At 39.6% G+C, this 15,331-nt stretch overlaps 1 protein-coding gene across 1 annotated transcript in view; it reads right to left on the reverse strand.

The window, feature by feature from the left end:
- Window positions 1-776: 776 nt before the first annotated feature.
- Window positions 777-15,331, reverse strand: part of pyroxd2.L (pyridine nucleotide-disulphide oxidoreductase domain 2 L homeolog) — a 36,419-nt gene continuing 21,864 nt past the window's right edge. The window contains 5 exon segments of the mRNA NM_001095120.1: window positions 777-933; window positions 6,629-6,749; window positions 7,970-8,076; window positions 8,824-8,978; window positions 13,111-13,267. Of these exon segments, the coding sequence (NP_001088589.1) occupies window positions 869-933; window positions 6,629-6,749; window positions 7,970-8,076; window positions 8,824-8,978; window positions 13,111-13,267 (605 nt within the window). The 3' untranslated portion in view covers window positions 777-868.

Raw genomic sequence — 15,331 nt, forward strand, 5'->3', positions numbered from 1 at the left:
AAAGAAACCAATGACGACACAAGAAAAGCACATCTTGATGTCTATGCTGTCAACTATCTTGACCTTCTAGTGAAGGGTGGTGAATGGGGGCTTTCAGCAGTAGGGGAGTTTACTTCTCCTTTAAGATAAGCAGTGTCGTTAGTCCAAACCTTAACAATAAGTAGTAATATTTAGGGCAGAATTATCAGGTACCTCCTAATTACTTTCTTGGACCTAATAATTAGATTTTCCTCAGAAGCAAAAAGCCTGGCTGGCCTATAACTTGCTCTCCTGCTCCTAGTAGGATGGAACCAGTAGTGTAGAGTTACTTAAAACCCCAGCAGTAGTGTTGCCTCAAGCGAGTTCTTAGGATCTCTCTTTGACTTTAATTATGAAAGCAAAGAGAGGGAAAACACTGCATAGAAAGTGTCTCATCACTAATTTGCACTATGATGAACATAGATTTAGTTCTAGTTAGAAAACACAGTACAGGTAACCAGAAACCCATTATCCAGAAAGCTCCGAATTATGGAAAGGCCAACTCGCATAGATTCAGTTTAAAGAAAATTATTCACATTTTTAAAAAGTATTTCCTTTTCTTGTATGATAATAAAACAGCGCCTTGTACTTGATCCTAACTAAGACATAATTAATCCTCATTGGAGGCAAAACAATCATATGGGGTTTATTTAATATTTAGTTGATTCCTTAGCATCCAGCATTCTGGATAAAAGGTCCCATACCTGTATTACAAAATGTTCTGCTGCTTTAGGGTAACACAGGTAGCGGAGAAAAAATAAGAATGAACCAAGACTTGACTTTATTGATGCTGAGCTGAAAAAAAATCAATTTCCAGAGTCTTCCAATAAATATCAATCTTCAGCTAAGACTATTTAAGATCCTGTAATGCAACTAAAGCTGCATTGCGTCCTGATGCTCCCATGACACCCCCTCCTGGAATCAAGAAAAACAAAACAAAAACATTTAGTATTCACAAGTCTTTCCAGATTTATCAAGAGCACCAATGCATTTTTTCGCCTAGAGGAATTCTGCCATGTTTAGGCTGGAGAACTATCATTATATAGTGAATAAAGTACAACCTCTTGTAAATTATAAGGATATTATAAATTACAGAGTTTTTAATGTCCATATAAAAACACGTGTTTTTATACAGGTCATGGAACTCCTAGGTAACTTTTAGGAGTTCCATATTTTACAACTGGGGGTACTTTATTTATTATAATACACACGTTTCAGTGAGTCATGTGACAGAAATGACATCACTACTCATCGTTTATAACTGATGACATCAGTACTCACCATTTATAAGGATATAATTTACAAGTTTTTTTTTGCTTTTGTGTATTATATAGTGAATAAAGTACCCCCTTTTGTAAAATATAAGGATATTATAAGTTACTGAGGAGTTTCATGACCATATAAAAACACGAGGCCGAACGAGGTAACTTCTAATATCCTCATATTTTACAACTGGGGGTACTTTATTTATTATAATAGACAAGTTTCAGTGAGTCATGTTTATAACTTCTAATATCCTCATATTTTACAACTGGGGGTACTTTATTTATTATAATAGACAAGTTTCAGTGAGTCACGTTTATAACTGATGACATCAGAACTCACCGTTTATAAGGATATAATTTACAGGATATTCATGGCTTTTGAGTATTATAAATATATAAACTCTTGTTATCTATGTCATATTCTCCATGCTTATATCCCATGCACATTACTTTATGGAGTTTATTCACCAATGTATTTTCCCCATACAATTTTATTGTCAAGCGTGTCAACTATGGTGTGCCTTATGATTTTTAATATTTTTCAATAAAAGGATGTTTTAATCAGACTGGTGCTATGTGGATGTATATGATTGGATTGGAATCACCACGCTCCGGGGGCAATACCATGTGGTAGCACAGAGGAACATCCAAGATGAACTAGGGAGTGCTCGATGTTTCCATTTTAAATTTGAATTTTATAGGGAATATAAGGTGGATAACTTACACAAAGTGTTTTCACCAGCAACATTTGGGCACATTACCCTCAAAATGAACAATGTTCCCAAGAAAAGACCCTGACATATTAATTAAAACGATGACGTTAGATAAGTAATGCATTTGCATTAATTAAAGGGTTTGTTCACCTTTGCGTTAACTTTTAGGGGCCGATTCACTAACTTCGAGTGAAGGATTCGAAGGTAAAAAACTTCGAATTTCGAAGTTTTTTTTGGGCTACTTCGACCATCGAATGGGCTACTTCGACCTTCGACTACGACTTCGAATCGAAGGATTCGAAGTAAAAATCGCTCGACTATTCGACCATTCGATAGTCGAAGTACTGTCTCTTTAAAAAAAACTTCGACCCCCTAGTTCGGCATCTAAAAGCTACCGAAGTCAATGTTAGCCTATGGGGAAGCTCCCCATAGGCTTGGCTAACTTTTTTTGATCGAAGGATATTCCTTTTTTTTAGTTATTTAGATTTCTATTCAGTGGTTCACCAATTTGCCAGTTTAGTAGTCTGGTTGCTATGGACTATATTACCCTAGCAACCATGCCCTGGTTTGAATAAGAGACTGGGCTATGAATAGGAGAGGGCCTAAATAGAAAGATGAGTAATAAAAAATAGCAATAACAATAAATATGTAGCTTTACATGACCCCCATTTGATAGAAGGAAAAATTCAGAAGAAGAAGGAAAATAATTAAAAAACTATACAGAATAAATAATGACGACCAATTGAAAAGTTGCTTAGAATTGGCAATTCTACGATATACTAAAAGCTATCTTAAAGGTAAACCACTCCTTTAATATCCCCTACTGTAGCTTTCAAAAACTACCGTGCCTGGATATTTCAGATGCATCGTCGTCATGTTCTCCAAAGTTTGTGGCACAAACATAATTACAGGTGCAAAACTATGTACCAACGAGAATCCTATGTACTAGTGCTAGGAGATCATGCTGCTAACCCCCAGGAGCATTGGGAAAATGTTTTATTGAGCAGCATTGCTTTAAGAGTACAACCCTGATGTTTCTGGACTACAAGTGTCAGCATACTGTATGCCTTGATAATAGATTGAAATGGGACTGCAGAATAGTCTGAGCCAGTGTGTTTCACTGAGTATGTACAAATGCAGTATGAATAGGTCGAAGGGGACCTACCGTATTCCAACAATCTGGTTTAAACCGCTGCTCATTTAGTAATCTGAATACAAACACATTCAGGGAACGCATGAAAATATTCAATGCACAAATGTTTGAAGGGGACAGAAAACTTCCATAGTAATGCAGAAACAACAACATCATCTATTGTTGGGTTTGGCAGGCTGGGAGCTGTGGTATGGCAATATTAGAGCTCAAGAAATAACAAAAAAAAAAAACACTTTGTTCAAGCGATTGTCACTGCCAGCATTAAATATGTTTGTTCTTGTCCTTAACAACACTGTATCCACCCACTGCTGTTTTATTACAGAGCATTCAGCCTTCATCTTTTCTTTTCCTGATGGGTTTATATTTCACCAAAGATTTTGTGAAGCAATTGCTGTAACAGTTTGTATTCCTTGTACCAGGGAAAAGTAAATGGGGTTTCTTATAGTCTGTATACAATCATTGCGTGTGAAAATATTGACGTAATGCACCCATAAATATGTATTATACAATGTGGGCAAATTTGCTGGTTGTACCTCCTATGGTGCATGGGGTTAAGCACAAACCACACAATTGGAGAGTGTTCAGATGTATGTCTGTTCTGTCTGTATACACAAATCTTTGTGCTGAATGATTGCAGTACCGGTATATCAGTATATCAAAGCAGCTACAAAAGTGTGTCTGGGTGCAGTTCTCAGGTTGCAGGATCCAGCTTGGGTATGGGTCTCCCCGATTAGACTCTCTCTAGGGGGCAAATTCACTAACAATCGTAGTTTCGCCAGGCGCAACTTCGCCGCACTTCGCCAGGCGTAGTTTCGCCAGCGCTCCGCAAATTCACTAAAATCCGAAGTTGAGCTCAGGGGTAGCGTAAGGTTGCGAAGTTGCGCTAGCGTTGATTCGCTATGTAAAGCGAAGTTCAATGGAGGAATACGTATCAGCACTACAAATGCCAAGAAAACCTTCAAATCATCAAATAAAAATTTTATTTTGCCCTACACATGTGCCCACTGTCTAGGTAAGTTGCCATGAGTCAGGAAAATGTAGGGGGGAAGGAGGGGAGCCCCAAAAATTTTTTCAATCTTTTTCAGCCTAACACCCATAATGTAGAAAACACGCCAGCGTAGAGTTATCTACTCTATTGCGCTTCGCCAGGTCTGAGGTGGCGAAGGAAGTCTAGCGTAAAAGGTAGCGTTCAGTACACTGCGCAAGTTAGTGAATTTGCGTAGTTACGTTGCTAGCGAAAATTCGCCTGGCGTAAGGGTGCGAAGTAACACTAGCGAAACTATGCCAGCGTTCGTTAGTGAATTTACGCAGTAACGAAAATGCCAAACGCTAGCGAATTAACGCTAGCGTTCGGTGCTTCGGCGCTTAGTGAATTTGCCCCTAGATCTCTAGGTGAAACTCCATTGTCATGAACAGTTACTTTGTACTAAACTGAGTTTGGCTTATTGAATTTGTATTTTCTAGTATAGTTAAATCTTATGTGTTTACAAAGGACTTACCTTGCCATTTTACCCAGCACTGAAAAAACTGACTATGGATATGGCTACTGAAAATATTAAGAGTTGACAATATAGTTGTTTGCTCAAGCGTCTTTGAAAAGGTTCTTGCTCATCTTGCAGTTTTAGCCTTCCTAATCAGCCATTGTCTTACTAGCAGGCTAGCCACAAGCTCCTTATCAGCTTACCCTGGGTTTCATTAACCCATTACAGGAAAACAGAAGAGACATGGCCAAGCAATCAAAGGGTTATAGAGAACTGAAGACTTATAGCACACGACTTTTGTCTTCAAGACACAATACGCACATTTATGGCAAATCCTACAAGCTGTGCTTGGCTCTGTACCCATCAGTTATTTGATTTACTATTTTTATAATTACACACACACACACAGAATTCTAAAAACAAATTTCTACTAATTAATCTAGTAATGACAAGTCATTAAACCACTGACTGCCAAGCTAGTAAAATCATAATGTGGTTAAATGAGCCATTTACATTGAATGTTTGCATCCAGACTACTGCAGATGTATTGGGTGATGCTTTTTAATGGACAAACGTAATAGAGTAAATTAGAACTACAAAAAGAGCAAATCGATTTACAGTACATGTCTCAACAGTCTGTCCAGAGTAGAGAGAAAACTGCCTAAGCCCCAATCCTTTCCCCTACCTCTATTGCTGACAAGCACTTGTGTTTCATTAGGAAATTGTGTTTCTTAAAAAAACAAAGCAGTCCACATGCCGGAGTCTGAGTAGCACTATGGTACATGGTGCACTGTGAGTGTGTCCAACAACAGGGATGTACTAAACTACGGTACTACTCTGTCAGGTCAATAGATAAAGAAATATTAAAGATGGGTGTCCCTTTCAAACATATAAGTTAAATCAAAACTTGGGTATTGGGGATATACAGAATACAAATAGAGCTTTCTGTGAAAAGAACACCACTCAGTTGTTGGCTTGTGCCATTGGGATTCTGCCATGAGGTGAGTTGAGATACTCTCAGCCCCTAAGTTACCAAGGGCAGCAAAAAACTTTCCTGGTAACTTTAGGAAGCAAAACTCCAGTTTTTAATTTATAATTTTGGCTCCTCTAGTGCAGAGAGCGCAATTGTGATCTTTGCACCAGTTATGAGGCCCCCTCAGACATGGCATCGACTTGGCTGCCTCAGAGCAGCAGATAATTCTAAAATGGCCCTATGTGCCATGTTTGGCTGTATCACATGGGTTGGTGATGTCTGCAAGTCTGCTTAATCAGATGGGGACTGCAAAGATAGGGGAGGGCCTTGTGACTAGTTTGGTCCACAACCTGTCTCTGGCCCGCACTTAGAGCTAGTTTGTCAGCTGAACCTATTTTATACACAGGTAAACCCACAAATCTCACAGGTTTATTGAGTTGAATCATACCCTACTAACATCTGATTTCCAGGCTACCTGGCAGTGCTCACCCTCAAGGAGCATGCACAATGGAGGCCAGGACCAGGCCCAGACTTCTAAAGTTTGATTAAAGTGTAATATGTGCTAGGGAAAAAATCTTCTTGCATCTTTAGTTAAATTTGCAATGCCTATCGCAATGCCTAATTTCCACTCTGCTTAGGTTTTCCCACCCAATGTAGCCCCAGTGTCGGACTGGCCCACCGGGATACCAGGAAAACTCCGGTGGGCCCAGGTGTCAGTGGGCACTCCTGCTTCTAAACATTTGGCCTATTTCATGGCCATTCCCTACCTCTATGAGAACAAAGATGCTAAATAGATGTAATAATAGATTATAGTATGCAAAGAAAAGAGACTAGGAGAATACAGTGAGGAGAAGAAGAAGAATTATACTAAAAGCGGGCCCCTGGTCTAAGGTTTTTTTGGTGAGCCCCAGTCCGACACTGTGTAGCCCACCCCTAAGGGAGAAGCTTCACAGTTTGCAAATCCTTACTTAAGATTGCAAGATAAGCATAATAAATAGATTGCATTAATACATTAAAATAAATACCTGGGTGTGATCCACTGCCACACAGATAAAGACCAGGGATGGGGGTCTTATAATTTGAAAATGTGGCCACTGGACGTGAAAAGTATAACTGATCCAATGACATGCTTCCATGGAATATGTTCTGTAAAAAAAAGAGGAAAATAGAGACTTCTAAGTATATGTGTCAGGCTTGCTGGACCATGATTTGCTGGCAGTCACCACTTTCCTGTTATGGCTTTGCATGAAGCTGATGTCACAATGGATAACTTATTCAAAAGTTCTACATGTTAAGGTTACCAGATCACATACTACTGTCAAATTCAGCTTGAAATGCTTCACTGATTGGATTTATTTCAATGCAATCAGTGCTGTCCAGCTACTTCCATTTATTATAAGGGTCCCTTTGTTCAGAAGAAAGAAGTACAAATGGTTTGTTTGAGAAAAAAAACCAACGCGATTTTGTGATAAAGCAACCAAAATGAACCCAAAGCACTACCCCAAAATGAACACATTTGCCCCTAAGTATTTTTACAGTACAAATCACATTCTAATTTTTACACTTTTTCTAAAATGTAAGTTTTTAAAATTTAATTTTGTTATGTTTTCCCACTATCATGTTTCCTTTTTGCAGCTCAGTAACTCCACATCTCTGATTTCCAAATGGTCATGACTTTAGTTTGCTGAGAAACGTATCAACCAACATATCAAATCTTAATAGTTTGGAAATTTGGCAACTAGGCTTACAATGGTTGTATGAGAGGAAGGAAAATGAAATAAAATAGTTTTCAAAGCCTAAATTTTAGAATAGCAGAAAAAAAGGGAGGCAATTGAATAACATCATTATTTGTAAGAGAAGGCAGTTTTGCACAATTATGCAGTTGTAATGTGTTACCAGTTTCAGATGGACTTAATACAAAAGTATTTTGGATGTTTTGTAGCCTACGCTGCAGAAGACAAAACATATTGCTTGTCATGAGCTTAGTTGCCTTTGAAAGTAACTTTTTATCACTTATCATTACACTGTATTGGTGCTGGTTTCAATTGCAGCCTGTGCCCATCATACGAATCTTGTTGCACAGCATACTGATTTGATTTCTATTCATATGAAATATACACAAACTTAAGCATATTCATCTAATTAATAAAAAAATACTAAATGTAATTCTTCATTCTAATTTGAACTATAAAAAAATAGTATTTGGCTTTTAATGAAACCATTCTGCTGATGACTGCTGTTTGGTGCCTTTATAAAGCAGCCTTTGCTAATGTTTACTACTGCAAATGTGATTTCTGCTGCAGAGGCAATCTTGTACAGATTATATAGCCATCTTCCATACTTGGCAGCTTTGACCCTGTACTTACTCCTCCTGGGAGCCCAAATATCCTCTCCAGATCTGGTGGGGTAAGGATGTCCCGCCCTATTACAGAAGACTTGAAACCAGGAGCGTATTTCTCTATCCAATCAAATACTGCAAAAGAAGCCAAAAAAATCCACATAAACAACAAGTTTAATGTATTACAATGTATGCACTAAACCCGTGAACTATGAGTTATAGTTCCTCAGAATTCTTACGTTTGCCATACTCTTGAAGTATGGATTTTGAGAGGATCTGCTTTTTAATTTTTGATTAACATGGACAACCCTCTTAAACAGGATGGAAACTAATCCAAAAACTGTCTCTTTTGCACCCCAAAGCTTTCCAAAGTAGGTATCTCAAACTTTATTACAGAGGCAAGTTCCCAGGCAAAATCTTTGAATTCTTTATCATAGTAATTTTGTTGTTATCCAGGGCTGCTATCAGGTGGCCAAATACAGTAGTGTTATCAGGGTCCGCATGGCAGAGGGAGTCCCAAGATGGAATATTGTAGTATTTTTAAAACCATAACCAGTGATAGATTCAAGTTTTAAAACAAACCCCCTGACTTTCCCCAGCCCTTTTGGATTTTCTGTGTTGGATAGAGATGCAGTTTCTCCCAGCTGTGTCAGGAATGAGGATGAGCTTAGGGGAGCGGTCATTTGGGTATTTGTCCCTCTCCCAAGCCCAACAATACTCATACGGCTGTGCAGTGAGAAAAAAAAAACAACACTCAATAATGGGGATTCATCACATGGTAGAAGATTTCAGTAGCTGCTCCCTCTTTTCTGTGTGTTGTGCCATTATATCTTAATGAGAGACAAGGGATGATCACTACTTGTCTAGAACCGGTATATTTACCCATGTCAGCATAGAGGTTTTTCTCCTCCTCATTCCACTGGCGGCCTTCAGAAAGGGTGTAGGGTGTGTACTGGGTGAAGAGAGAAATAACATGGCATCCTGGTGGAGCAAGTGTGGGGTCCAATGATGAAGGAATACAAAGTTCTATCATGGGTCTGTGTTAAAAAAAAACACAAAACAAAATTATTACAATTATTTGCCTATAAAGAGCACATGGTACTCTGATTTCCATGGCAATAACCAAATACTCAAATGCACACAGAAGATGGCATAGACACAGCTTTGTGCCTCCTAAGACTGTTGGGGCAATACACATATTGCACACCTTACTGGGGGTGGGGGACTCTGTTAGGGGTAGTAGCTCTGGCAGAACACTTATGGCTCAGTTTAAAGCTCTGTGGCTCTGTTTGAATCAGGAGACTGGGCATAAGAGCTGAAGAGTTTCTGCCTCCTCCCTTATATTTACCAAAGAGCTGCTCTAGTATGTGATGGTTGTCAGCACTGTTTCTGGAGTAGCTGCCGCCTGAGACTACAGTCCTGATGATGTCCCCCCCTTCCACTCCACACTTAAAAATGTAAAACTAGCATCAGTGTGGGGAGGGGGCACATTGCTAATGCAGAGACTAGAGCACTGTTGCACTTGCTGTACTAGCAGAGCCAAATTTCTGGTTTTTAAACCGGAAAATTCAACCTTCAGAGGCAAGGAGGGACCTTGTCTTATGGCAGGAGGGACCCTGGTGGTTACTCCCTGTATTTATGTAACATGCAGTTGGATTTAGGATAACACAGGGAGAGCAATGCACAAATAAAATCTAGCGCTGTGATAATATGAAAGTAGAGAGAAAAATTACACAATTTGCTTGTGGCACCACCAAAGCTGTGAGTCTCAAGCAGCGGACCAAAACACCATAACAAGGGAAACAGGGGATTGTGTTTGGTTAGTTGTATGCATGCTTATTAGTGAGCAGGCAGTAACTATAGTGTCACGGTCGGCACCCTAATTCCAGAACCAATGCTTAGCACCCTGTTCTTGGCTCTTGCTTTCGCCTTTAACAGCAGCCTTTCACCTCGGGAGGAGCCCTCGGCTAATCGGATGCCGCCAGGTCTTATTAAAGGAAAACTATACCCCCAAAATGAACACTTAAGCAACAGATAGTTCATATCATATTAAGTGGCATATTAAAGAATCTTACCAAACTGGACTATATATTTAAGTAAATATTGTCCTTTTACATCTCTTGCCTTGAGCCACCATTTTGTGATGGTCTGTGTGCTGTCTCAGAGATCACCTGACCAGAAATACTACAACTCTAACTGTAACAGGAAGAAGTGTGGAAGCAAAAGACACAACTCTGTCTGTTAATTGGCTCATGTGACCTAACATGTATGGTTTGTTGGTATGTTTGTGAGTACAGTGAATCCTACGAACCCAGGGGGCGGCCCTTATTTTTTAAAATGGCAATTTTCTATTTATGATTACCCAATGGCACATACTACTAGAAAAGTATATTATTATGAAAATGGTTTATTTACATGAAGCAGGGTTTACACATGAGCTGTTTTATGCAATATCTTTTTATAGAGACCTACATTGTTTGGGGGGTATAGTTTTCCTTTAAGAGAGGTGGCAAGTGAAGGGTTCTGGATGAGCAAAGGGGCACAACGGTAAAGCAAAGTCTCTGGACATAAGGTCGCAGTACAAGGCGTAGACAAAAAGGCATAGTCAATCAGGCTGGGTCGAGGCAGGCAGATTACAAGCGGAGTCAGACAGGCAAGGGTCAAACCAGGAGATCAATCAGAGGGGATACGGATACAGAAGAGTCAGTACCAGGCAGGGTCAGGATTGAAGAAGTCAGGATAGTCTTAGAACAGGCAGGGGTCACAACAGGAAATCAGATATCAGGAAACAGAAGCTAAATAGCACAGAAGCACCAGGAACTAGCAGAGGCGCGCCACGCGCGTACTATGAAACCGTTGCATTGGAAGGAGAAGCCTGGTGTGGCGGGCGTTTCTGCCGAAAGCACGGCAGGCATCCCCGCCAGCCCACTAGGTGAGGGTGAGTAGTCCTCACATATAGCAAGAAATGAGAATTTAAGGAAATCTGAATCATCATAGCACAAAAACTAAAGCACTATTTGGGATTCAGTCGAATGAAAGATTTGGCCAATACTAATAGGAAAGTGGCAGAAATTTGGATTCAGTGCATCACTAGTAATGGCTTCATCATGGTTATGCCACATAACAATATAACTGTGCTGCAGGGTCATTATTTAAAGGACAAGGAAAGGGGTATTCACTTGAGGGTGGTTATTAATTAGCCACATCAATGAACATAATTGGTTTCCTTTACTCCAGGCCAGCCCTCCTCTTCTGTAAATAACATATGGGTTTAGGTTACTTTCCATTTAGCTCCATGCTACAATCTTCAGTCATTTCTCACAGTATGAGATTCCTGGGAAATCCATGGATCCCATGCCCTCACCCCAACTTCCTACCTCCTTCCATGATCTTTGAACCACCGCCACTATCTCCCTGCCCTATTAATGATCTCTATATCCTCACCACCATCTTCCTACCTCCTTCCATGATCTTTGAACCACTGCCACTATCTCCTTGCCCTATCAATGATCGCTATATCCTCACCACCATCTCCCTGCTCCTTCCCAGATCTCCATATCCTCACCACCATCTCCCTGCCGTCACTGATCTCTATATCCTCACCACCATCTCCCTGCTCCTTCCCAGATCTCCATATCCTCACCACCATTTGCCTGTCCCTTCTCTGATTTTCAAGTCCTCACAACCATCTCCTTGCTTCTTTCCCCATTTCCTATTCAATGAATGACTGTTCATTTCTAGTTAAGGTGTCAAGAGATTTGCTATATAAATAGAAGGTCCATAAATAAAAAGCAAATCAATGAATAGTCTGAACATAGTATTCCCTTATGGGTGGTTTATTTTCCAGTGAACTCTTACTTTGTTGTTTGTGCATATTAAGCTGTGTCTCCCTTTACCAGTATATTAATAGCAGGAAATGCCCTAAATACATTTACTAGAGGGATAATTATCAAAATGGTGACAAAACAGTTCACCACAGTTTGACAGAGAAGAACACCTATACAAGTAAATCTGAAGTGTTATCCTATGGTCTTTCACCCTTTGACAGAATAGTCCCATATGTGCATTTTTGGCAGCACTGTTATAAATCAACTATCATTTATAAAAATCTATACGATATGTTTCACAGAAAAATGCATGTAAATGTTTGTTACTGCTTTCTAGAGCAATACATGTTATGATAAATAACTTCTGATTTGATGAAATATGTATACACGTACAGCATAGAAATAATTATTATGTTGGATTATTATTTTATTATTAAATATATTTATATAGCGCCAACATATTGCATAGCACTGAAAAGTAAATGTGATTATACAACTAAATCACATGAATTCTGTACATAGAACATGAGATCCAGAGCGTTACCATTGGAATGAGAGGGGGAGTCTGAGCACAAAGATAAGCCTAGGGAGGAGGTTAGTGAAAGAAGTTTAGAGACAGAAGGGTTGTTAATGTTGTTAACGGGTATATTAAAGTTACCTAATATGATGCATGTGATGTTAGATGAAAGACACAGGACACACCAGCACAACATGGGTAATTCTAGCAGGTAAAACCTTGCTCGTTTATTGCGGATGCAACGTTTCGGGGCGTGACCCCTTTCTCAAGCATGTTAGATGAAAGAAAATAAGGAAGCCAGGCAGCAAAGTTGTCTAGAAATTGTCCAGTTGGATTAGATTCATATTTTTTATTTCTGAATGAATACAAAGTCAGAAAGTAAATTGCTGATCCATGTGGTATATATCCCTTAAAGGAGAAGGAAAAAGAACACATACTGGGGGGTAGGTGGTGTCAGTTTTTAGGCATCTCCCAGGGACTAAAATCATTCACCAGCCTGAGGTAGGTCCCTAAATAATGCAGTGTTACCATGTCTATCCTGTTTTAAGGTATCCCTTGCTACAATTTAAGATGGGCACATGTCAATATAGTAAGTTCCCAATCAATACTATACTGAGTATGAGCCTCATAAATTACAGCTCAATATATACATATAGCTTCTGCAGGGAAGTATCTGGCGCTGGTTCATCTTTAGGAAGAGTTGCTCTGACCTGGGATAAACTGTGAACAACTTATTCACTTGGGGTGCATAATAAATTGGCACCCCATTGATGTTTTTTTTCATTCCTTTAAATTTGATGTACTTCTGCTTAAAGCTCCATGTACCTGGTGGAAGGAATTCCTCTATTGGCGTCTTCATATGCATCATTGAGCAGTTGCATTTCCTCGCTGTTCAGATGAATAGAACACTGGTGATGTGGCATTGGCTTGCCATCGACCTTGTTTGGTGAAGCTAAAAAGTTTGGCAGTCGGTCCACAGCCACTGCAAGTGGAAGCCAAAGAGAGATCAGCATTATAGGTTCTTATCAAGTAGCTCAGCATGGCATGGTTTATTTGTACACTTGCATATGGGCGCCTCTATTCATAAATCAAAAATAATTGCTTCTTACCAGACACAAATTCAGAAAACCTTCCATGATGCTTTGGGGAGGGAAAGCAGATATACTGACATAAAAAGCAAATCTTTTAGGCATTGCTACTCTAGTGTATTCAACTCATGATGCAAAAGCCTGCACTAAACAAAATATATGTTCTTCTGGAGACATTATGAATATTGATGGAACAAAAATAGTTTTACTGTGCAATATTTCATTTCTCTTCCTGGCATCAGACAAATGTGAATTAACTACATACAATTGCTTACAGTGTGACTTTTACAGCTCATTCAGTGTTTAGAGCTGAGCGATATGATATTCATTTTACTATGGTAAGAAATCAATCTGAGGAGAGGGTGAGAAGACCATTGGCTTCAGCACATTTGTAATGCTGAAAAATACATTTGTCTCCTTTCTAACCTAGAGAAATACAAGGTACTTTATTTATTAAAGGAGATGCAAACCTTCCATAAAATTGTCTATATGCACTCTATAGCTCTCCAAAATTAGCAAAAAATCCAGGGTTAAGTCGAATCCTTATGGACATTTGAGTATTTGTGGCAAAATTCAAGTCTCTGAAACCCACATTTTTTAGATTTATTGAGCTCAAAAGACTTAAAAAACTCAACTACAACTCCACATCAAAAAGCCAGCGAATAGGACTATGTGAGTGATGAATATTTTCACAAATCTGTGCTACAATTTTGCCATGTGTTTTGTTTTGGCAGGAAAAAAAATAACAACATTTTTTTACATGCCCATTCCCATTAACTCCAATGCATTTGGCGTTAGAAAAAAACGTGAGAAAAATCCTATTGACCCCAATGCATTTGGCATTTGAAAAAACATGAAAAAACAAACACTGACTCCAATACATTTGGTGCAAGAAAAAATGGCTGAACCGTAGGGCAACCAAAGATAATAGGGGTCTTTTGCAAAGTGCAGGGCCGAGTGCACAGTGCAAAAAACACCGCCATCACTTTGCTCACTTGCACCTTGCCCAGTAGTTTTCTGAACCGAGGTAGCACTGTATTTAAGAGGGTACATTGCTGTCTCCTTTTTTACCCCTCAGGATTTAGAGGAGCAGGAGGTACTGTAGTCAGAGGCCCTATGGCACAGGGATCCATGAGATGGAAAGTTGTGATTCATGTTTCACTAAATGGCCAGGTCTTGCTGGTGAGTAGGTGGGGTTTGGATTGATCCCATACAAGAGTTTTGGCAGTGGGTATTGGTTAGTAGGGGTTGCCACCTTTCTGGTTAACTTTTGTGGCCTGCTGGGAGAGATACTGCTTGATGATGATGATAATGGGGATAAGAATGGACAGGGCAGAGATTTCACAGGGCAGAAAATGGGTGGTTCTATGATGTCAGGGGCAGGGAAAATGGACAGATAGGGGAAATTAGAACAATAGGAGAAGGGAAGGAGAGTTTAGCATTTAAAAACTTCAGGCAGGGGAGAAGAAGCTAGGTAGCATCAGTAGTGTTAGGGTGTGCAAGGGGCATTTCTTTATTGGGGCCCCATTTTACCCATTTTTACTTCTAACTTAGTATTGTAAGGCCCCATGATTACCTTACAGCCCCCTAACCCCTAACTTGAGTGCTGATAGGTGCAAGCCACAACAGAGTCCTAAAGGGATGCTGTCATGACTTAAGCTCGTAAGCTCTTGATTTATGTGCCCTGCTTTGTGGTCATCTAGAAACTCCTGGCTTGGAAGCATAACCCTCATTAGGGGGTCTGGCAGCACTCTGCACCTAGGGATGAATTGGAAATCATTTGCTTGATTCAGACAACAGTGCATCAGGTGTAAGGCAGCCCTTTCCTTAAAGGGATACTGTCATGAGAAAACATGTTTTTTTTCAAACCGCATCAGTTAATAGTTCTGCTCCAGAAAAATTCTGCACTAAAATCCATTTTTCAAAAGAGCAAGCAGATCTTTTTATATTCAATTTTG

This window comes from Xenopus laevis, chromosome 7L (genome assembly GCF_017654675.1).
Source record: "Xenopus laevis strain J_2021 chromosome 7L, Xenopus_laevis_v10.1, whole genome shotgun sequence".
Taxonomy (NCBI): Eukaryota; Metazoa; Chordata; class Amphibia; order Anura; family Pipidae; genus Xenopus; species Xenopus laevis.